Raw genomic sequence first — 25909 nt, forward strand, 5'->3', positions numbered from 1 at the left:
AACAGTTTGAGGATGATTGGTTTGGGTAGATTCAAAGAAGGATTATATGTTCTTGAGCAAGCTTTTCACAACATAAGTTCGTCACCTTCCTCCATCAATTATACATATATTACACCCATCACATCTTTAAACTTATGGCATTTTAGATTAGGTTATCTTTCTGGACAACGACTTAATGGCTTGCATAAACAATATCCCTTTATTTCTTTGCATCATGATGAACCTTGTGATGTATGCCATTTTTCTAAGCAACGAAAACTTCCTTTTTCTCTTAGTAATAATAAAGCGAGCATGAACTTTGAATTATTACATATGGATATATGGGGACCTTTTCGTCAAAATTCAATTCATAATCACAAATATTTTTTAACCATAGTTGACGATTTTAGCCGCTTTACTTGGATCATCTTAAAATAAAAAGTGAGGTATTTCAACATATCAAAAATTTCATTGCTTTGGTTGAAACATAGTTTAACTCTAAGATTAAATTTATTCGATCAGATAATGGTCCAGAATTTCTTTTGACATCCTTTTATTCATCAAAAGGCATTATTCATGAACAAAGCTGCGTTGAAACTCCCCAACAAAATGGGAGAGTCGAACGTAAGCATCAACACATTTTGAATGTTGCTCGTGCTCTCATGTTTCAATCAAATTTGCCTATCACTTTTTGGTCTTATGCTATTAACCATGCAGTTTATTTGATAAATAGAGTTCTATCTGTCATTCTTAATTTTAAAACCCCTTTTGAAACTCTATTTAATAAACAACCCAATTACAATGAACTCAAAGTTTTCGGCTGTTTATGCTTTGTTTCAACTATTTTGAATCATTGTTCTAAATTTGATTCAAGAGCACAAAAGGGTATTTTTTCTTGGTTATCAAAATGGTTTTAAAGGATATATTGTTTATATTTTTAAACATAAGAAAATTCTAATTTCCAGAAATGTGATCTTTTATGAGCTTATTTTTTCCTTAGCCAAAATCAATCAACAGCCCACACAAAATGATCCCATTCTTATCCCACATCAAAATAATCCAAGCCCAAATAACATCAATAATTCAAAAACACCCTCCATTCCTATTGGACCCATTCCTTTACCCAATGATCCATCCCATACTTTAAGCCCACCTCACAACAATAATTCCCAACCCCCCTCTTCTGGAAGCACCGAACCCCTTCTCTCTCCTAATTTCCCTTCGTCTTCTTCCTCCCAATCCCCTTTATCTTATTCCCCCAACTCTTCTTCCAATGTGACTTCTCCCCCATCCTCTCCTCAATCACATACAACCCCTCACTCCATTGAGCCAATTGAACCTGGACCAATCACTGTCCCTCCCTCTACTCGACATAGCCACCGTCATATCCAGCCTCCCGTTCGTCTCTCTGATTATGTCTGTAATACTTCTTTTAATCCCCAAATTTATTCATCCTCACGCTTAAGGTATCCTCTATCTTCAGTTTTCTCTTTTGCTTCTTTTTCTACCTCACATACCAAATTTCTCTTATTCTTATACTCTGACTGTGAACCAAAGACTTTTCAGGATGTTGTTAAGGTTCCTCATTGGCAGCATGCCATGACAGAGAAAATTGCTGCACTTGAGCTGAACAAGACCTGGGTTCTGGTTGAGTGTCCTCCCACTATAAAACCCATTGGATGTAAGTGGGTTTACAAGATCAAACGCCATCCTGATGGTAGTATTGACCGCTACAAGGCTCGCTTGGTAGCCAAGGGTTTCACACAGATAGAAGGAGTATATTTTCTTGAAACATTCTCACCAGTAGTGAAACCTGCAACTATCAGAACCGTTCTTGCTTTGGCTTCGATTAAGGTTTGGCCAATCCAGTAGCTTGATGTTAACAATGCTTTCCTTCATGGTGATTTAACGAAAACTATCTATATGGCTTTACCTCTTGGCCTCAAATCTTCTCAGCTAAATCAATGTTGCAGATTGCTCAAATCATTATATGGATTGAGACAATCCAGTAGAATGTGGTACGAGAAACTCTCCTTTCTTCTTGTTTCTTATGGATATCAGCAGACGATTTATGATTATAGTTTGTTTTTCAAAATTCTGGACACTGACATTTGCATAATACTGGTCTACGTTGTTGATATTGTGATTACGGGAAGTTCTTCTTTTGAGATAACAGCAATAAAGGAACTTTTGAACTTTAAATTTAAAATTAAAGACCTTGGTACATTGAAGTATTTTTTAGGTATTGAAGTAGCTCATTCTTCTCGGGGAATCTCTCTCTCACAGAACAAATACTGCTTGAACCTTTTGAACGATTCTGGGCTTTTGAGTGCAAAACCCACACCTATTCCTATGGATAGTACCACTAGACTTCATCAAGATGATAGTCCTCCTTTGTCTGATCCATTTATTTATCGGCGTCTTGTGGGTCGATTGCTTTACCTAACCACAACTCGTCTAGATATCACCTACGCCACCCAACAGCTTAGCCAATTCATGGCCACCCCTACTCAGGTTCACTAAGCAGCAACTCGTCGAGTACTTCGATATCTGAAAAATAATCTGGGCAGAGGTCTTTTCTTTTCCAGATCTTCTAGTCTTCAGATATATGGCTTCAGCGATTCTGATTGGGCAGGTTGCCCGGATATCCGTCGTTCATTAACTGGTTATTGCTTCTTTTTGGGAGATTCTTTAGCAACCTACTGTTGCTAGATCTTCAACAAAAGCTGAGTACCGATTTATCCAAGTTGGGAATTCTTGACGTATATCATCCTCCAACTTGTGAGGGGCATATTAGACCATTTGGCCAGTACTCCCAAGAGTACTCCACAAACAAACAAGCCCAAATAAGATGATCAACAACTCTATATTTTTCTTTTATTATATCACATGTTTATTTTGCCTTCTTTTATTATTTTGGAATGTGTGAGTCAACTTTTATTCTTTATTCTATTAATATATTATTAGAATATTCTACAAATTAAAAAGATTTGCTAGATATGATTATATTTATGATGAGTTTGTAAAAGCTGTATATATTATAGCAGCATACAGCTATGGGTGTTCAAATTCAAACCGATCCAAATTAAACCGCTCATCCAATCCGATCCAAACCAAAAACCAATTAAAATCGCACTAATTTGGATTTAATTGGATTCTATTTTTTGCAAACCGCTGGATTGGATCGGATTTCGGATCTACTTTTCATAACCGATCCAATCCAATCCAAACCGCACAATGTGCTATAATATTGTTATTTTATTATTATATTTATAATTATACTTATAACATGTTCAATTTGTTATACTTTTTCTATTATTCATGTATTATTATTATTTAATAAATATTTTATGTTCAAAATGTTATTTATTTATTTATTTTAACTAACCTATAATTTTATTTCTATTGTTATGTTATCGTTAGCTTTTTAAGATATTGTCAAAACATGTTACGTCATTGTTGATTATTTAAAATTTGATGTTGAGACTTGTTATATGTATTTAATTTTTTTATTTAAAAACTGCAAATCCAAACCGATCCAAACCGCTTGTAATCGGATCGGATCGGATCGGATTTCCAAAAAAAATTCATCAAATCCAAACCGCACTGCACATAAATTAAGCGTTCGGATCGGATGACTTTTTCTCTTAAAACCGAACCAAACCGCACCGCGAACACCCCTACATACAGCAGAATAAATCAAGAGAAAAGTATTATACAAATTTTACCCTTCTCTTCTCCTTACTGCCTAGAATTCAGTACTTAAATTTTTTAGTTTGTATATTTTGTTTCATATTTTTAAATGTTTAGATATTATTGATTGAAGTAATACAATACATGACGATAATATTGGTTCGTATTTTATTTATTCTATTACTTCTAATAATTTTTATTTTGAATGCTTTTGCCTAGATTTATCATTTTAATTTTTACTATTTATTTTATTTCCTAAAATATATTTTATTTACTTATTTTATTTTGTCATATTTGTGTGAATTATACCAAAATGATTCAACAAAATATAAAGCATTTTAAATTTACTATTTTTTTCGTTTTCGTTAAAGTTTACATATTTTTCATTTTAATTGGTAAATGAATATTTTAAGTATCATTTTGGTTTTTATAAAATTTTTTGTATATAGGTTTTAATTTTTTTTTGTTAGGCACTCTCACTCTTTCTTATAATTAGTTTTTGTAATGATCTTAAATAAATAAAATTTTTAACATCAATTATACTCACACTTAATGTCTACTATGAATACATTAATATGCTAACATATAAGAATAAAATAATAATTTTTTTTATAAATTTATTTATCTATTAAAATTGTGTCACAATACTAAATATAAAGAAAAAAAGTAGAATACTAACCAATTATATTTTCTTCACATCTATTGCTTTGATCAGATCTATTTTTATCAATTTCTGATAGTATTTAAAAAGAACACATTAACAAAATTATAGAATTGTTCATTGAATTAATTTTATACCGTATCAGTGGTAATTGAAAGGTTACTTTATAAGAAACAAAGCATACAAAATTAAATTGATTGGAAGCAACAAAATACGTAGAATACCCATTAATATTATCATTATTCAAACTCTAAATAACTAAAAAAAATAAATAGTCGCACGTAAAATACAAATACATGATACGTAGTTTGAGTTCCTGTAAAAAGATATCATTTAAAAAATGATTCAAGTGTAACCATATAATAAATTTATTAAGTGAAAAAATTATCATTTATAATTTACAATGTTATATATATTTATTAAAAATATTTGAACCTTTTTAGTGTATTAAATAAAACATTTAAAAGAATTGTAGAATATTAAAAAAGATATGAAATATAAAATTCTATTGGATATTACTTTGACCACTATTATTATGCGCATCTGAGTAATAGCAATCATATTATTGGAACGAAAATGGTGTACTTTAAATGATTATATTTTATAGTGTATAATTATTCTTTAGAGATAAATAATTCATGAATATAAAAATTATATTAAATTCGTAGCATAATAATTATATTAAATAGTAAATTTATCAATTTAAATCTATGTAGTGAAAAAATTGCCACTTCTAATATATCTATTTTTTAGTAGAAAAAGCAAAAAAAAAATATTAGAATTATCAACTAATTTTTTTTTGTTATACAATGAAAAAATTTATATTATCAAACATATATCTAATATAATTTTTTATAATGATATGGTGAGAACATTTTATATTCTTATAATAATATTATTCAGGATAATCATGGAAGGTTTATTGAATCAAAATTTAAGAAAAAATAAACTATTATTAATTAAATAAATATACAAGATTTCTATCCATATTATTACCATTCGTTCCGTTACTTGAATCAGTTTCACTTTTGTTATGAGTATCTAAATATTTAAAAAATTTATTATTAGTATAGAAATAATCTATGTTGAGAACTTAAGAGTACACTCGTTAGATAAGTTACAGATAAATAGTACTAAGAGTACATTAACATAGATATATTGTAGAAATAATTCAAATTAAATGACAAATTAAATTGTAGAAAGAAAAATAAAAAAATATACCAGAATTATCTACTAAATTTTTTTGTTATAAAGTGAGAAAATTTAATAACAAATATATTATTAAATATTAAACATATATATTTTTCTTATAATAATACCGTTATAAAAAATTTATATTCTTATAATATTATATTAAAAAATTATTAAATTATCCAATAATTGAAATTATAATTATGTAAAGTGCATTAAAATAATATAATAATATCTATAACAATATTATTTAGGACAATAATGAAAAGTTTATTGAATCAAAATATAAGAAAAAATAAATTATTATTAATTAAATAAATATAAATATACAGGATTTCTACTCGTATTTGGACCATTCTGTATGTTACTTGAACCAGCTCTACTGTTATTATGAGTATCTATGAATTTAGAAAATTTATTATTAAAATTGAAAATAATATAATTTGATAATTTAGGAGTACACTCAAGAGATAAATTATACATAATTGGTACTAAGAGTACAGTAACATAGATATATCGTAAAAACTTATTCATATTAAATGATAAACTAACAACATAAATTTATTGATGGGAAGTATAACCTAGAGTACCTGATACAAATTATTGATGAGAAGGTATATTTGTGATATCTTGTAATGGTGTTGTCATGTTAATTGGACCGTATTGATTTGTTTTTCTCGTCTAATACTCTCTCGGTAACTGGCATGCCTTCTGGCGAGGTGTTGCTGCCTTTGTTCTTCGTCGCATGGCATAGTTTTGTCAAGTCAGTCGACCACTTCCATGTGAATTTTCTATTGGTATGTTGTCAACTGTAATTAATCAAACAAACATATAAACATAGTTTTATACTTTTATTTAATGATGAAAAGCAAATTATAGTAGTTTTATGTTATATTTAGGTGAAGCGAGAAGGATGCAGGAGAAGATGGATGAGAAATGAAAGAAGTTTTTTCTATTATGAAATAACAGTAATGAGAAATGAGAGAGATTAAGGGAAGAAACTAGTATCCTATTATTTCAGTCAGTGAGATCATTATAGAAGTTACATTCACGTATGACATAAGAGAACGTGACTGAAGATGAGGTAGTGAAAATTCTGTGACTGACATAGACTAGAGTAAATTATTAGGAAGGATAAAAGTGAAAAAAAATTTTAGACACCAAAATGAGTTTTACCATTATATATTGTTATAGATGTACTCAGTGCTTATTGTTCATAGACAGAATTAAATCTAGATTCTTGTAGTGGTGAATACTACTTAATGGGCGCATATTTGGCGGCATCATATCACTAATTATTAAGTTTAATTGAATTAAATAAATTATTGTGTTAGATATTGTAATATTACATGTACAACATTATATATATATATAGTATGAATTCAACTATAAAAATAAATTAATATATTCTGTTAGAAATGTGAATTTAATTTTGTTTTGACTCATGATGCTATGGATTGAGGTTGGTTGGATTTATGAGAACCGTAATAGTGGATATATGTCAAATTTTAGGAAAGGTTATGTCAAAATTTTTTTTTGAAATAATCTAAATGTTGAATGATTTGTGTAGTATATATGTTGATTAGTATTAACAATATATTCTTTTTGCAGACATGTTGATGAGTAGTCTACGACCCATTATGTGAGTTTAAATTAATCCTAAGTTTTAAATTTATTTGGTTTAAAGTCAATTATAAACTGTTATCCTAATCACAACGTGTGTGACACAAGAGAATTACACGTAGAGGTTGGAGATCGCGACCCAACAGTCTCAGTCGCCTAGTAGGAATGATGAAACCGACTCCGAGACCTCAGTGGTAGATCCTAATAGGGTTCGGCATGAGACTGCCTTTGAATCCCACAAGAATCGCTGCTTCAGATTGAGGTTGTTCTTCGCCAGTGGCCTCCACTTCTTCGCGTTGACGGCTTCCTCTACCTCTACCTCTCTGCCACCAGGCCAGCCGGATCCCCAGGAAGTTATTGGCTTGAGGGAGGAGGTGCAGAAGGTGACACAAGAGCTTTACCAACAAGTGAAGCAGTCTGAGCAGAGGTACAACGACCTTCTTGCACGCGTGGGAGGAGCCGTTGTCATAAGCTCGAACCTGATAGAGAAGTTGGAGAAACTAGATCATTTGCGAGAGCAGATGGAGGTGTACAACCAGTAAATGCACGCTGAAGGCAGCGATGCTGATTGTTCCAACGGCAATGCATGTTGCTGGTGGGGCACCAAAGTCAGCACCTACTTCGCCGCCTCAGTAGGGGATCCCGACGACAATTATAGGATCTGTGGGGTTTATGGATTTATTTTTTTTTATTTGTCTATTTCTGTGACATTTTATTATATTCAAACTATTTATTTTTAATAAAATAACTAGTGTATGTTCCTGTGTCCTGCACGGGATAATACATAAAATTATATAAATTTCTTTATTAAAATTTAAATGAAAATATATAGTAATTATTATTATAAATATTTTACAACTTAAAAATATTAAAAATAATTAATATTTGTTTTAATTGATTTGGATTAGTTGAATAGTCATCTCCTTTGTCTGCTTAAGCAAATATTTGGAGTTTGAATCTCACCTTGTGTGTACAACAATCCATTAGCTAACGACAGACCCTTAATAAATAGAGCATCAATATGTGGTGGATTAGTCCTCGACTTGCCGAGTTAAGAAATCCGTAGAAAAAAATTATATTTGTCTTTAAAATAGATTAATTTTTCATTAATAGCAATACTTATGGACTTTTGTCTTTGTTGAAATTTACTTGGGACAATTTTATTTGTTGGTATCGTATTCATTCTTGAAGTCAAAAAAATATGATCAACATTGTTACTTGTTAAAACTTCACATTTTATGAAATAATTTTTAAATTTTCAAATTTATAAACTTATGTCATTACAAAAGTTATTAGATCGATTAATATTTCTTGGTAACATGGTATACCAAAACACCATCATTGAGTATTAGTTAGTGTGAAGAGAAACCAATAACAACTTTTGTTATTCAATATATAATTTATTCTATTGAAAAATAAATTAATATTTCCTAAATTTGTAAATATATTTTCTTCTAATTTCTTACACCATTTTATTTGACAACATTTATCATTAAAAAATAGTAAATGACCATACTTTCCTATAATATATATAATGTACAAAGTAATTTCTTATCTTGAAATTAATTCTGGTAGTGAGATAAAATTTAAAATTTTTTTTTCTTACTCAAATTTAAATTTAAATTTAAAATTGATTAACAACTTATCCTTTCTTAATTTCAATAAAAAAAATAAATTGGTTAAATACAAAATATTCAGCATTTAATAATTTTAATTATTTAAATTTTAATTACCAAAAAATTGGGTTAAAAATTAATTATAAACTTAATAATCGATAATATATATATATATATATATATATATATATATATTATATTAGTACGTAAATAATAATATCCAATGTATTGATTATTTATTTTTTTTTTTTGACAGAATTAATGTATAATCTATTGAGAATTGATTTATTATCCAAAATTTTTTCATAAACTTTGTAATATGTAAAAATAATAATTTTATTTTTTATTATTATTTAAGAAATTCTTCATAATTTTTTAATTATGTAATTAACTTAATTAATAACTTTGATTATTACTTTTATACTAAAAAAATATCAATTTATACTATTTACATATTTTTTCATTACTAATAAATAAATAAGTATTTGCACTATTATACTTATTGTCCTAGAAGATGACTTAAGTTACTTATTTTGTATGTTAAATAATATTTTGTATGTTGTAACACCCTAATATTCAAATCCTTATGCTCGAGTCATAAGTCAATGATATTATGATGGTACAACTCTCAGGAAGATTTTTAATACATAACTATAAGTATATTTGAAAGGAGTATTAATCGAGAAGCCTGAAAAGAATAAAAATAAAATCGCGAAGTCGTATCAGACGCGCATCGACAACTCAAAAGATAAAGCGTGAAGTCGAAAGCGATGTACAGATAAGGGCATAAAGGAGAATAAGAGAAAGACAGTATATAGATATAAGACATAAGTAAATAGCCACTAGTCGTGACCTGCGAAGTTTAGGCCGACTAGGATACAGTATAACAGTAGTTCACAACAGAAACTCCTAATCTCTCCCAAAAAAAAAACATAAGAGCCTCTATAGGGAAGTTCAAAAGAGTTCAATACATAATGTAAGCTTTTCAAAGTAAAGGTGGAGAGATTCTAAGCAAAACATAAAGTAGAGAATATGAAGATCTTCGCCATCTCTCAGATGAACCACAGCTCACTTCTGAGCACCTGGACCTGTATCTGAAAAACAAGAGATATATACGGAATGAGAACCCCCGACCCATGGGTTCCCAATACGGTAAAAGTGCCCAATAAATACAATGCATTGTAATAAAAACTCACTAAGCATCCTAAACTTCCTTTCACCAAACATTCATCCTATGTTCTCGCTAATCTATAAATAGGAAACTGTCATAAGGGGATGCTAAGTCTAAATCTTGTGCTTCATGCTTCTCAACTCTCTCTAACTCTCCAACGAATTAGAATCAGAGTCATAACAAAACCATTACCAGTTATTCTGTCTCAACAATTCTATATCAATACATCATATCCTCACCTGGAGCAAGTGAAATCACTTCACTGCGTCTACCCAGGGAGCCCAAATTACCTCATTCAATAATCATCATCATTATTCAATTACATCATTAACTCATCTCATCCAGAACAGTCCTCCGCATCCACCGACACCAGCATGAGGGACCTCTTAGTTGTACAAACACAAGCAATACAGATAAGTAATACACAATTAAAGTGCAAGTAGAACAAGTAGCACATAATCAGGTAACATAGCATATATGATATAACAATCTAAAACAAATAGGCAAACCCAAACAAATCAAACATATGCAAATGATGTATGCCTGCCCTATGGCTGATAATATCATATGTCCGTTATATAGACAACTCGACATGTCCTGGTAGCTAACCATGGACAGAAACACCCATCGCAGAGCAAGTAGGTTTGAGCTACAACCCCCTTGCTACTACCCGCTCAACCCAGAGCCAGTGAAATAACCACTATTGCAGCTACTACCCAGACGGGTGTTTAAAAGCTCAACCTGGAGCGAGTCAAATCACCACTACTGCCGCTACTACCCAGGCGACACAATCTCTGACCTGGAGTAAGTGGGACGAACTACAACCCTCGCTACTGCCCAGGTATCTCAAACATATATTCATTTAATCTCAATTCATATTATCAATCTTTATTGTTACCAAATCTCAAACATTAACCTGGAGCAAGCGGAATGAACCACAACCCTTGCTACTACCCAAGTATCACAAATACACATTCATTCCTAATCACACTCCATTATTACCAATTCTCAAACAATGACCCGGAGCAAGTGGGACGAACCACGACCCTTGCTACTACCCAGGTATTACAGACATACATTCATTCCAAACTCCATAATTAAGCTCATTTATCATAATCTTTCATACCATCTCATACCCAGAGCAAGTGGACAACGCCGCTGCCTACTACCTAGGGTCACACATCACATTCAACATGTTCCATCATTATTCCCTTACCACATTTAGTCATTAATCATATACATATACATATACATACTCAGCCATAATTCAATTCTTATCATAGCCCTCCGGCTCATATTGTACATGATACTTTCACCTTCATCCTTAGCAACTCATACAATTTTCATTACTCATCATTCATCATTGGTTCTCATTTTACTTCATCCACAAGTAACCACATGTCCTAGCTTCTTTTTATTACTAGGCATGCTATAAAAATTTAGGGCTAAAAGGATGAAAGTGGAGGCTTAGAAGTATGGAATTCGGCTTTAGAAACTCAAAAATCGACTTTTGCTGAAAACAGAGTCACGCGTGTGCGTCGCCCACGCGCACGCCTGGAACGCAGCAAAACACAGTGACGCGTACGCGTCCCTCCATGCGAATGCGTGGATGGGGGAAAGCCCAGTGATGCTTACGCGTCAGCCACGCGTACGCATGGGTACGTTTTGTGCCCCAGGCACAAAAGTGGCACAAATCAAGCACAACTCTCTGGAATTTTGGCTGGGCAACTATTTTAGTTCATCGACGTGTATGCGTGGGCCACGCGCACGCGTGGGTAGTGAAACTTTGAAAACGACGCATGCGCGTCGGCCACGCATACGCGTGGAAGTGTGTTCTGCCAAAAATTTTACTAAGTTAAAAAGCTGCAGAATTTCATTTTTAAACCCCAAACTTCCACCACACATAACTTCTTCTACAAAAGTCCTTTTTCAACCATTTTTGAACTGTTGGAAAGTTCTTTGAATAAACTTTCATAAAAATCCATTTTGAAGAATTCTGAACACCGTGGACCGAGTTACGGACCACCAAAGTTGGTCAAAAATCAGTTTTCTACCCAAACATAGAAATCACCAATTTTTCCAATGTTCACAAGCCAAATTCATTTCCACTCATGCAAATAACCACAACCCAACCACATCCACATAATTACACTCAACCCAAAACCAACCTACCTCATCTACACAACTTTACCCAAACCATCAAATTCCACTCTTAAATTCCTCAAACCATATTATTCAATAACCAAACCAATTATTCACATATCCGATGTCTAAAATCCATCCATCCAATTACTCATGTCATCACACAATCCACATGTCAACTTACCTTACTTATCTCTTTCTGGCCTCCGGCCCAAATTCACAATTTAAATGCATAGTCCACAAAATAATATTCATTATTCAATTCATCAAATTCTCAACACACCATACATACAAATTCACGCAATTCTCAACCCAATCATTAATTTACATTACATATCAACTATGCATATTAATGCCAACCATTCACACAATCCAAACTAAATCCTAAGGGCATCTTGCCTAGGAATTATCATCACACCACACGGTACTTAAATGAAACTTAAACCGTACCTCTTGTAGCCAAACCAATTGAGCTTCTTCTTTGAAAGTCTCCACCAACCCTTAGCTCCAAGCCTCACCAAAGCTCCACAAGCAACACCAACCTCCCAATTGTGCACCAAAATCACCAAATACACTAACATAACTAATTTCACATATATGCATCAATCTAGGGCTCATGAAAATTATAAATCACAAGGGTTTGAGTACTTATTACCTCAGCCTATATGAAATAGGAATAGAACCCACTGAGAATCCATGTTAGAGTATCCCTAAACAATAAAAATCACAAGATTTCAACACTAACTACCCAAAAATGTGTAACAGTGGGAATTTTGAAAACTGGGCAGAGATGAATGGAATACTCACCACAAAACTTAGATAGAATTGTAGAGAAAGAAAAGAGTGACGCGTGACCACAAACAGCTTGTCAATCGGAGTTTCGGAGAGAAAGTTATGGTGGTTTGAAGATTAAAGAGAATTAGGGTTTTCTCTCTTCTTCTTCCCTTCTCAATTTAGCGCCTCACACCCTTTCTTTAGGATAAAATGAGCTGAAATGCTCATAACTAATATTTATATATGTTGGGTCTTGGGCCCACTTAGGTCCGGTTCACTTATTTTTGTCTGTTAGCCCAATTTTGGGCCAAAACCTTTAAGATTAGCGCTCTAAATTGTACTTTAAATATTTCTGCCTTCCCTAATTATAAATCCTAATTTCTTAGGCTTATTCACTTATAATTAATTTTCTCAACTGCAATACCAGACAGATCTCAGCCGGTACTGCCGGTCAAAATTCCAATGCGCATTTTTACGCAAAAAACTATATTTTCCGACTCAGAAAAATCCACTGAGTCCAAATATCATTTTTAAATTGTCAAATTCCGATTGCTAAATTTTTCAACCATATTCGCTCTTATTTAATTTATTAATTAATTAATTATGGTTTGACCGGATTTTACATATGTTAAATTTATTAAATATTAAGATGAAAAAATTGTTCAATAAATTATATAAATAGTCATTACAGAAAAGAAAAAAAATTATATCTCATATATAATAAATAATCCTTTATATATATCGTGTCATGTATATATTAAGATTATCTATTTTAATTATATGAGTGATTATTGTTATTTTTACTTTTTTGTTACATTAAAAAATAATATTTAAAACTAAAAAAGAGATAATTAATTTTTTTATTTGAATTAAAAAATGTCTTATAAATACATCCAACTTTTATATATACTAAGTGTTATAATATTAAATAGTATTGTATTTGTTATAAAAATGATTCAAAATATTAATCCAAGATATATTTGGACCTAGTAAAACCTCAACACAAGCAAGATCAACTAAAATCCATTGTTGGGGTCCCAAATTCGATTTAGGTTCATTATCTTAAAGGTCCAATGCAGATGAAGTCCACGTGCCCCCTCTTAAATCGGCTCAGATTGGATCTCCGTTGCTAGTTAGATATGGTAATTAGTACTCAGGGAAACGTGAGAATCCCCTTTTCATCTCTCACTCCTATTTAAAAATAAATGCTCCAATTCCGTCTCCGTCATTGCAAGTTCTTGTTTAATTACCCCTTAGGAAAGCAGATCTCCTTGGATATCTACGAATATTCTTTAAAATTTTTTGAAAAAAATGAACACAAAAAGACATAATATAATAATTATAAAATAATCAATTCAATATAATTCAACATAATTTATAACGTATTCGTTATGAAAAATAACATTTCAAAAGGAGAAAACATAAAAATATATTCCAACATAATAACATAACATAATATTTTTTGGATGATACTGAGCGACGTAGTGACGGACTTGAGAGGCAGAGAAAGTGAGTTAGAGAGAGAGGATTGAGGCTGAGAATGAGTCTGGAAGAAAAAGGAAGAATTCGAATTGAAAGTAGAAATTAGGGTTACTAAATTCAAGAAATGGATTTATGTATATATAAATTAGAATAAATTAATAATTTTATATTTGCGTATATTTAATGGGTTCCATAGGGTGGGTACTTATGTCCGTGTCCCATTAGGGGTGGCAAACGGGAAAGCCCACTCTGTCTCGCCAAAAGTCCGCCATCTGGTGGGCTGACCCACCCCATCCCGTCTAGTAAGGCGATCCTGAATTTCTCCCCCGCCCCGCCTAATAGTATGCTGGCGAGTTGGTGGGCTCTCTTTTTTTTTCATAAACCATTAAATATTAAATAATATATAATTTCACAACAATTTCAATAAATTTATAATTTCTAAAAATATAAAAAAAATTATAATTTTAAATTCACACACATTAAAGTCTTTATAACTATAAATATGTAATAAACATAATTATAAACCAAATATTTTAAAATAAAATAATAAAACCAACATTGTACAAAGCAAAACAAATATTATCCAAAATATATAATTAAACATCTTCAAGTTTATAGTCAATCAAACATAAAACATAATCCAAAATATAACTTAGAACATTTTCAATTATCAGTGTCATCCTCTTATAGATCAATAACATCATAGAAATTTGTAAAAAATAGCCCTGATAAAATAAAAGTTTGGCACAATGAAAAAACCTACCCCGCCCCGCTCCTGTCCCACCGAAGCCCGCAAAAGTCCATGGATTAGGCGGTGTGGGATAGGCGGGCTTTTTAAGTTTGGCGGTCTCAAATTTCCAGCCCAACCCCTTTTTTGGCGGGTTATGTGGGCCAACCCGACGGGTTTCGACCTGTTTGCCACCCCTAGTCCCCATCCATCCCCAAAACGCGAGTAATCCCTATAAATACCCGTTTTGACAGTTTTTGTGATCATCCCTATTGCTAGCATTCATTGGTTCATGACGTGAACCTATTCTAGCCACTCAATAAATTCTCAGATAATCAAAGTTTAGGTTATATCATTTTTATAAAGTCATATGTATCTTTGTTATAATAATATTAATAGAAGATAAATGGATAAACACTAAGCCATTGTTTGGATATAAGATAGAAAATAAGAGGAAAGAAAATTAGAGAAAAAATGGAAAGAAAAGTATATTTTTTTTGTGTTGTTTAGATGAAGAAAAAATGAATGAAAAGAAAATAGAAGAAATTTTTTTTTTGCTTGGATGAAAGGAAAAGTAAGAAGAGAAAAAATTATAATAGAATAAAGTTATATTAATGTTTTTATATATTATATATAAATTATAATTCAAATGCTAATTCTGTATTTTTACCATGTTTATACTTCTGTACTACGAAGCACAGACACTTCGTTGGATTGTCGTGTCCGCGTGTCGGACACATTTCGGACACGACACTCACCGACACTCGTCCGACACGCGTGTCTGCTGTGTCCAACCGTGTCTTAATAAAAAATAAAAAATTCTTCTCCGGACACACTTGGACACACCTAAACACCATCACGTGTTAGCGTGTCCTGTCTTATTCTTAACATATATTTTTAAAATAAATTTAGATATAATATATATTATTATTTATTAAAACAAAAATATTTTAAATACTTGATATAATTAAAATAAGACATTAAAAATAATTAAAAATTCTAATTTATATTTTAATATCAATAAAATATCAAAATATGTATGCGTGTCCCCGTGTCATGTAAGATTTTAAAATTCGCGTATCGGCGTGTCTCGTGTCGTGTCGTGTCCCGTGTCCGTGTCAGTGTCTATGCATCATAGCTTCTGTATCAGTTTTCTTTGCAACTTTGAAGAGAAAAAATTTACATGAGCTCCACGTACACTTTTATGTTTTTTATTCAATTTCTTTGTTGATCCAAACAATGAAAAATTGATTTTTCCATCCATTTTCTTTTCCAGCATTTTATTTCTCTATAAATTCTTCTAATCCAAACAATGCATAAATAAGTCGCATTTTTCATATATATAACAATAACTAATATCACATATTAGGTTAATTTACGTTGATAAACTAAAACCACCCCAAAATTACCTGAATCTCCCAAACCCAAAAATATTTCCTAGTTGTCTCCATTTACATTTCTATATAAATCGAATTTAATGAATTCCAATTAGGGTAATAAGTAGTAAATCGAATCTATAGGATTCAAATTACTTGACATTGTGATTTGAAAGTAAATTGAATTCAAAGAATTCGAATTATGTCATCCCCTACTAAATCGAATTTATAAATTTTGATTTATATGGTCCATGCTAAATCGAAACAATAAGGTTCGATTTATACTCATTTAGTAGCAATCAAACTCATTGTAAATCGAATCTCCTTCATTCGATTTAGTAGCATAGATAGCATCCAAGTAATTCGAATCTTATAGATTCGATTTACTACAAAAACATATAATTCGAACTCCATAAATTTGATTTACATAGATATATAAATTGAGACGTGCATGTAGCCTTTTTTACTTTGGGGGATATACGTAAAATTGGTTTACAAATGATTTATAAAGATGATTTACCCTACATATTATAACTTGTGAAATCATATATTTTTTATGTATAGACAACTTAAATGTTGATAAGTCTGAAAAATTTTAGAAAAAAAAATAAAAATATCAAAAAATTACATTTTGATCCATAAGGATTTTAAAAAAAAAATTGTCCATAATCTATAATTAATAACTTTAAAATTATATATATGTTATTTATTTTATATATTTCTTTTTATTTTATAGAGACTTATAATTTGTTATCAGCGATGTTAGTGGTTATAAAGAAATTTTTACCTTTAAATAAATTATAGAAAAATTAAAAACAAAATTAGTTGCTATTTTTCTGATAATTCATTTAGTTTTTAGTTTAAATTAAAATTAAATTATATATAATAGATAATATATTTAAGCATGTTTTGAAAGAAACTATTGAATTTTATATAATTGAAAGTTAACTATTGAATTTTATATAATAAACATATGAGGAGTGAAAGTGTAACACCCTACCATACAGAGTCTTATGCTTAAGTCATAATTCAGAGATGGCAAGGTATTACGACCTCTAAAATAAAAATTTAGTACGTATAGTAGTATGAATGATTGATTATAACTAGGAGCCTTTATAGAAAAAGGGGTAAACAAAAAAACGCAACTCAAAAGCGCACACTCCGATCGATAACGTAACGAACAAAGATAACCAACGCGAGATTATATATATACAAAGGAGTGTCAAAAACAGGAATATCAAGACTCAAAATCCGGCTGCGAAGATAACCGGTCCGAGCATAGCAACATATACATATGATAAAATAAGGAAACCCCAAAGGAAACCCAAAGGGACACAAATACAGAAAACCTATTCTCCAAAAATCTCCTCTAGAAGGAGTCATCACAGTTTGTATTATTTAATGGAGATAAAAGTATCTAAGCAAAACATATAAACCAAAAACATAGTCCCCAAGAACAAGGAATCTTCGCAAATCTAGAAGTCTCCAGCATGCCTCAGCAGGAAACCGTACGTCCTGCATCTGAAAACCACAAAATCCGCATGGGTGAGAACCAGAGGTCCCCAGCATGGTAACAGCTTCCACATATATAATACATAATAATAGAGGAAAGCCAAAGGCAATCCTAGAACTTCCTCCAGATAATATCAAAGCTTATAAACAAGCTAAACCATATAAGGGCATCTGACTAAAGATTCTTCAGTCTAACTAATACTTCCCTTTCCAATTCCTTCAAACCTCCCAACCACCAGCAGGAGTATATTATAGCAAACACAGTTATATCAGACAAAGAATATACAATTAGGAGCAGTTAAGACATTTAGACAATTAGAAAGTAATATGCAGTCAAATAGGCAATCTCAAACAATTCACATAGTATGCATATGATGAATGCCTGTCCCTAGTGGCCGATGATATCATCTTGTCGGTTATATAGCCAACCCGACAAGTCCTGGTCGCTAACCATTGGACTGTCCCTCTGTCGCGCATCCCCAACTCGAGTTATACTCGTTATAAACTTGATCATAAACATGATCCATATCCATCACCCTCACTGGTGAATATTTCGGGGGCGAGCTCATCCGGGTCTTTCACAGTGCCCGACCACACTTACGACATAGGGTCAACAGAGTATCAAGTCTCAACCTGGAGCACGTGGTGGCTAGCCACTGCTACTACCCAGGGAAACTCGTATCTCTGATAGTGGAAGTGCAATTCACAATTATCAATAATTCAGCATCAACATGCATGAATTCTCATCCATGGATCAACATCCATATCAGCCATTCCGGCTCACGGTTCAATCCAGAACCAGCCAATATTCATAATCATACACAGCCATTCCGGCTCGCGGTTAAATCCATAACCAGCCATTTCATTAACAATTACAGCCTTTCGGCCCATGGCATAACAAGCACTTCCACCACCATTCTCCACATCTCACATAATCATCTTTGATCCTCATTAATCATTCATATTCCCATTGCTTCACTCGCAAGTTACCTCATTCACTAGCCCCTTTTTAATAGCTAGGCATGCCATAGTGATTTAAGACATAAATGGTGAGATCGGAGGCTTAGAAGTATGAGATTTGGCTTTTAAAACTCAAAAATCAACTTTGGGATGAAAACAGGGCCGCGCGTACGCGCACTCCACGCGCACGCGTGGATGGCACTTTTTCGGAAGATCGGCGCGCACGCGCCAGGTGCGCCCACGCGCAAGGGGTCATTCTGCTAAAAATTTTCTAAGTTAAAAGCTGCAGAATTCACAGATTTAAACCCCAATCTTCCAACGGACATAACTTCCTCATTTTAAATTGTTTTTCACCCGTTCTTCAAACGGCATGGACATCCCGGATCCAATTTCATTTATAAACAGATTTGGTACAAAACGGAGATCCGTAGTCCAAGTTATGTCCCGTCAAAGTATGCCCAAAAACCATATTTTCATACAAAACCACAATATGCCATTTTCAAAACAAACCATTTTCAACTCTTCCCAAAATCAATCAAAACATGACAATTTCATCCCTTTTCTTTGAAATCAATTCAAAATGTATCAAATTCAACATCAAGCCTCCTCAACTCACACATTGACACATAACCACAATTTACCAAAATCACTATCTCATCATTTTACCCCACTTCTCCCAAGTGGCTCAAACTCAAACACATTGACATATCATATACTATTCCTCATGCCAATTCTCAACAACACCAATTCCAATAAATCATTATTGTACACAATCAACATCATACTCGCCATCAACATGGATCAATCCACAATTCAACCATAACCAATCATCAAGCATATATCACAACATGCATATTTCTCATACATCATACCACCAAGGCATCAATAATCATCATCACATATATGACCACATCATATATCTCAATCATTCAACAACATCAACAATTCAATGCCTATCTTAGGGCCTCTAGCCTAAGTATTTCCTACCACATTACATATTAGATACGGGAAACCGAAACCATACCTTAGCCGATTTTCCCAAGCTCCCCCGGAGCACTTCCAAACCACTTATCCACAAGCTCTCAAGGCCTCAACACCTCCAAGGACAGATTTTTCACCACCAAACCCTTTCCAAGCTTTTCAAAGTCACCAATCAAGCTCCAATATTCACATATACACAACCTAAGCCACAACCATGATACCCATACACAACATCTCAAAACCCAAACATCATAAAATCACAAATTACACTAGGGTTGAGAATCTTACCACACCCAAGGTCCAAGGAGACAAGATTAATCTTCTCCTTCAAGAGAGTTGGGTCCTATAACATCAAAGAACCCAAAATCTCAACATTTTACCCATGAAACTCGAAAATAAGGGCTGGAATTTCGAACAGAAACACGTGGCTTACCTCAAGATTAATTGTATGGGTTTTGTAGAGCTCTCTGCGGTGAACGCGTGGCCACAAACGGAGCGGCAATCGGAGCTCTAGATCAAAAGTTATGGTGGTTTGAAGATCAAGTGAGAGATAGAACTTGAGAGAGTGTTCTTCCCTCCATGGCCTCCATTTCAGCGTGTTTAGTGTCTCAAATGAGGAGAGAGAGTGCTGAAAACTAGGGTTTTGGTTTAGTTTAGTTGGGCCAAGGGCCCACTTTGGGTCCGGTTGGCCCGGTTTGGCCCGTTCGGTCCAACCTTGGTCCGAATTCTATAAAATTGGTACCAAAATTCTCGTCTCAATCTCCTCTATCACATTTAGCCATAAAAATCACATTTTAGGCTTTCTAGAATAAATTCTTATTTATGGGTTAATTAGCCGTTAATTAACCGGGTTTTACATCCTACCCACCTAATTGGGAATTTTGCCCACAAAATTCAAATGCAATTACCTGAGAATAAATGCGGATAATCCGTTCGCATCTCCGACTCAAGTTCCCAAGTGTGTTCCTCAACACCGCCTCGACTCCAAGCCACTTTGACTAATGAAACGTCTTTTCCACGCAACCGTTTAATACTAGTATCATCAATTCTGACTGGAGCCACTGGAAGCGTCAAATCTTCCCTTAACTGAACCGATTCGGGTTCCAACACATGGCTAGCATCAGGAGTGTACTTCCGAAGCTGCGACACGTGAAACACGTTGTGCAGGTTCGAAAGATGAGGTGGTAGAGCCATCCGATACGCCACCGGTCCAATCCTCTCCAGGATTTGAAATGGACCAATGTATCGAGGATTCAACTTCTTTGCTTTAATCGCCCTACCTACTCCCGTGGTCGGAGTAACCTTAAGGAAAACATGGTCTCCTTCCTCAAATTCTAAGGGCTTTCGCCTCTGATCGGCGTAACTCTTTTGACGACTCTGCGCCGTGAGCATCCTATCTCGGATTTTCTTGACTTGTTCGGTGGTCTCAGCTATCATTTCCGGCCCCAACAAGCTTTTCTCTCCAGCTTCATACCAACATAGCGGAGATTGACATTTTCTCCCATACAAGGCCTCATACGGAGCCATTCCGATGCTCGCATGATAACTATTATTGTATGCAAACTCCACTAATGGCATATACCGATCCCAACTCGCCGGTTGGTCCAAAACACAAGCTCTCAACATATCCTCTAGTGTTTGGATCGTCCTCTCAGATTGACCATCTGTTTGAGGATGGTAAGCCGTGCTCAAGCTTAATCGGGTTCCAAAAGCCTTCTGAAATGCACCCCAAAACCTTGAAGTGAAACGAGGATCTCTATCAGAGATTATAGTAGCAGGTACACCATGAAGTCTCACAATCTCCTTTATGTATAACCGTGCTAGCTCCTCAAGGGTGTAAGTCATACGAATGGGCAAAAAGTGAGCTGACTTCGTCAATCGGTCCACAATCACCCAAATAGCATCAAAACCAGCCCTAGTCTTTGGCAATCCTGACACAAAGTCCATTGCAATACTTTCCCACTTCCATTGTGGAATCTCTAGAGGTTGCAACATACCGGCGGGCTTTTGATGTTCAATCTTTACCTTTTGACAAGTTAAACACTTTGAAACATATTCCGCCACATCATTCTTCATTCCCGGCCACCAAAACATCGCCTTTAAATCATGGTACATCTTAGTACTTCCCGGGTGAATGGAGAATCCGCTTTTGTGTGCCTCCTTTAAGATATCTTGCCTCAAAGTGCCAACATCCGGCACAATGATCCTACCCTTGAATCTCCATAACCCATCTTTTTCTTCCGACACTCTCCACTGTTTTCCTTGCTCGATAGCCGATAACACCTTCTATAACGCTTCATCATTTTGATGAGCCTTTAGGAGTTCGGACTTAAAGTCACTTGAGATTTCTAATCGGCTCAAACACAAGGTTCCGGATACTTCTTGAGTACCAATTTTCAGACTCTCGAATCCCTTGAGCAACTTCTCCTCTTGAAGCATCATCCAAGACGCATATAACGACTTTCGACTTAACGCATCCGCCACTATATTCGCCTTTCCAGGATGGTAATTTAACTCAAAGTCATAGTCTTTCAACAATTCCATCCACCTTCTCTGCCTCATATTAAGCTCTTTCTGATCAAAGAGGTACTTCAAGCTCTTATGATCAGAGAAAACTTGGAACTTAACCCCATAGAGATAATGCCTCCACACCTTCAAGGCAAACACAACCGCAGCGAGTTCCAAATCGTGTGTAGGATAATTAACTTCATGAGGTCTCAACTGTCGTGAGGCATACGCCACCACATTATGATGCTGCATCAGCACGCACCCTAGACCCTTCAATGAGGCATCACAATACACCTCAAAAGGCTCGTTAGGCTCAGGTAACACTAACACAGGTGCAGTGGTCAACTTTTTCTTCAATGTCTGAAAGCTCTCCTCGCACTCAGGAGTCCAAACAAACGGAGTGTCTTTGCGGGTTAACTTTGTCATTGGTAACGCTATCTGTGAAAAGCCCTTGATAAACCTTCTGTAATAGCCAGCTAAACCCAGAAAACTCCTTATCTCTGTTATGGTGGTTGGTTGTTTCCAATCCATCACCGCCTCCACCTTAGTTGGATCTACTGCTATTCCCTTCTTACTCACCACATGGCCCAAAAACTTCACCTCACTCTTCCAAAACTCACACTTAGACAGTTTTGCATAAAGTTTCTTCTCCTTTAGAATCTGCAACACGGTCCTCAAGTGTTCCGCATGCTCTTCTTCAGTCTTGGAATAAATCAGTATGTCATCAATAAAGACAACAACGAATTTATCCAGAAACGGACGGAAGACTCTATTCATGTAATCCATGAATACTGCAGGAGCATTCGTCAACCCAAAGGACATTACAGTGTACTCGTAATGACCATAACGAGTCCTGAAAGCGGTCTTAGGGATATCCTCACCCCTCACCCTTATCTGGTGATAACCGGATCGCAAATCGATCTTGGAGAAAACCCCAGCTCCTTGTAACTAATCCATGAGATCATCAATTATCGGCAATGGGTACTTATTCTTTATGGTGACCTTGTTCAGCTGCCTGTAATCCACACAGAGTCGCATACTTCCATCTTTCTTCTTTACCAGTAACACTGGAGCACCCCACGGGGAAACACTTGGTCGGATAAAGTTCTTACCCAACAATTCCTCTAATGGTGACATTCTGTAAGGAGCACTTGAGATTGGTCCTGCCCCAGGCACCAATTCAATAGCAAACTCGACCTCTCGGTTAGGTGGAAATTCCTCAATATCATCAGGAAACACTTCCGGAAACTCACACACTACCGGAATCTGATCCAACCTTTGATCATCACCCGAAACAACCGCGGTTAACAACAGGATACCCTGACATTCGATTCCAGAACAGTTCACCATCATCGAATTCAAGTAATAATTATTCACCACAACCGGCCCTTCTGTATCCTCCGGCATAAAGTACACCGACTTGTTAGAACAATCAAGCAGGACATGGTTTTCGGATAACCAGTCCAATCCCAAGATAAGATCAAGACCGATCATCGGTAAGCAGATTAGATTATGGACAAAATCACGCTGCTTGAACCTAAACGAAACTTTCGGGCATCCTAGTCTAGTTACCATGGCTTTATGGGTAGCATTATACACTTTTAAGTCATAACCTAAGGTTACGATCTTCAACCCTAACTCATGGGCTTTCTCAAATGCAATGAATGAATGCGATGCTCCCGAATCAAATAAAGCATTTAAAGTTTGACCAGCTAATTCACAGTTACCTCGAATGAGTGTCTCAGATCCCTCAGCACCTATAGCTGAAGTGGTGAACACCCGACCAGTCTGTTGTGCTTTCCCAGCACCTTGTTTCTGCCTCTCCGGACAACTTGCGGCTTTATGCCCCGCCTTTCCACAATTGTAGCACAAACCCCATCCGGCCTTGCATGGTGCTCCCGGATGGTGACTTCCACACCTAGCACAAGCTTGATCATTCTGAGGCTGCTTCCCAAACTTCCTTCCTTGGGAGTTGTTGTTGTTGGGCCTCCTGAAAGAGCCTCCTCTCTTGAAAGACGGACCTCTAGGTGCAAAGCTCTTCCCTCGGTTCTGTGGGAATGATCCTTTGTGACTCTCTTTCTCAGCGGTTGCCCTTTTCACACACTCTTCAGCAACCCTACACTTGTTCACTAATTCGGAGAAGGTCCTAATCTCCATTGGCCCTACTGAACTGAAGATATCACTCCGGAGTCCTCCTTCATACTTAACACACTTCCATTCCTCATATTCCACCGGGGTCCCTTGGCACATACGAGAGAACCTGAACAGCTCCTCAAACTTGTCAGTATACTCTGATATGGACATAGTACCTTGCTTCAGCTGTAACAATTCAAGTTCCTTAGCCGTCCTAGCAGAGGTTGGAAAGTACTTCTTATAGAACTCTTCTTGGAAGACATTCCAAGTGATATAGTCATCACCCTGCTGCAGAAGACGTCGGATACCTTGCCACCAATGGGACGCTTCACCTGTGAGCATATAGGTAGCAAACTCGACACGCTGCCCTTCAGGTACCACTTGTGCTTGCAGTGCTCGCTCTATAGCCTGAAACCATGTATCAGCCTCAGTCGGGCTAGTAGTTCCCTTGAACTTAGGCGGATTAACCTTCAAAAAGTTTGCCAAGGTCATCGGGCCCTGAACTCCACCTCCATCATTACCATGGTTGTTCATCTGTTGGCCAAGAGCCTCAGCAGTGGCTTGCATAGCAGCAGCCATGTTCTCCAACGCAGCCATAAAGTTCACCGGGTCATTAGGGTTATTCTCCGGTGCACGAGCATTCGTACGACCTCTCGCACTACCTCTACCGCGTCCACGAGGCGCCATCTGGTTCCTATACATACCAAACAATCGATATTAAGTTGATCAGTCTCAATATCGGAAGTCTAGTACTTCAAAGTCCCAAATGCATGCTCATGAACGTTTATGCCAATTATATCAAGCAGATATACTAATAGCACATATCACACACACACACAGAGAATGCACAGAAGCATAGTCAGTCCATCCCTCAGGCTCTACAGGAACGAACTGCTCTGATACCATAATGTAACACCCTACCATACAGAGTCTTATGCTTAAGTCATAATTCAGAGATGGCAAGGTATTACGACCTCTAAAATAAAAATTTAGTACGTATAGTAGTATGAATGATTGATTATAACTAGGAGCCTTTATAGAAAAAGGGGTAAACAAAAAAACGCAACTCAAAAGCGCACACTCCGATCGATAACGTAACGAACAAAGATAACCAACGCGAGATTATATATATACAAAGGAGTGTCAAAAACAGGAATATCAAGACTCAAAATCCGGCTGCGAAGATAACCGGTCCGAGCATAGCAACATATACATATGATAAAATAAGGAAACCCCAAAGGAAACCCAAAGGGACACAAATACAGAAAACCTATTCTCCAAAAATCTCCTCTAGAAGGAGTCATCACAGTTTGTATTATTTAATGGAGATAAAAGTATCTAAGCAAAACATATAAACCAAAAACATAGTCCCCAAGAACA

The 25909-nt window shown here is 34.8% G+C and overlaps 1 protein-coding gene across 1 annotated transcript; it reads right to left on the minus strand.

Annotated features, from left to right (window-relative positions):
* Positions 1-7895: 7895 nt before the first annotated feature.
* On the minus strand, positions 7896-25216 carry LOC148568743 (uncharacterized). The gene is made up of 2 exons (XM_088484765.1): positions 24124-25216; positions 7896-7915 (listed from the first exon to the last, which is right to left on the minus strand). The coding sequence occupies exons 1-2, from the start codon at positions 25214-25216 to the stop codon at positions 7896-7898; spliced, it is 1113 nt and encodes a 370-aa protein (XP_088340891.1).
* Between the last annotated feature and the right edge of the window lie 693 nt (positions 25217-25909).

This window comes from Arachis ipaensis, chromosome B4, assembly GCF_059453495.1.
Source record: "Arachis ipaensis isolate K30076 ecotype BB chromosome B4, ASM5945349v1, whole genome shotgun sequence".
Taxonomy (NCBI): Eukaryota; Viridiplantae; Streptophyta; class Magnoliopsida; order Fabales; family Fabaceae; genus Arachis; species Arachis ipaensis.

What these genes read in the sequence shown, in the direction of transcription:
- LOC148568743 (XM_088484765.1), bottom strand. Translation starts at nt 25,216, where the DNA reads ATGGCGCCTCGTGGACGCGGTAGAGGTAGTGCGAGAGGTCGTACGAAT. An exon ending in ATCTGAGACACTCATTCGAG is followed by an intron (nt 7,916 to 24,123) that starts GTAACTGTGAAT and finishes TATCCCGTGCAG; the next exon opens with GACACAGGAACATACACTAG.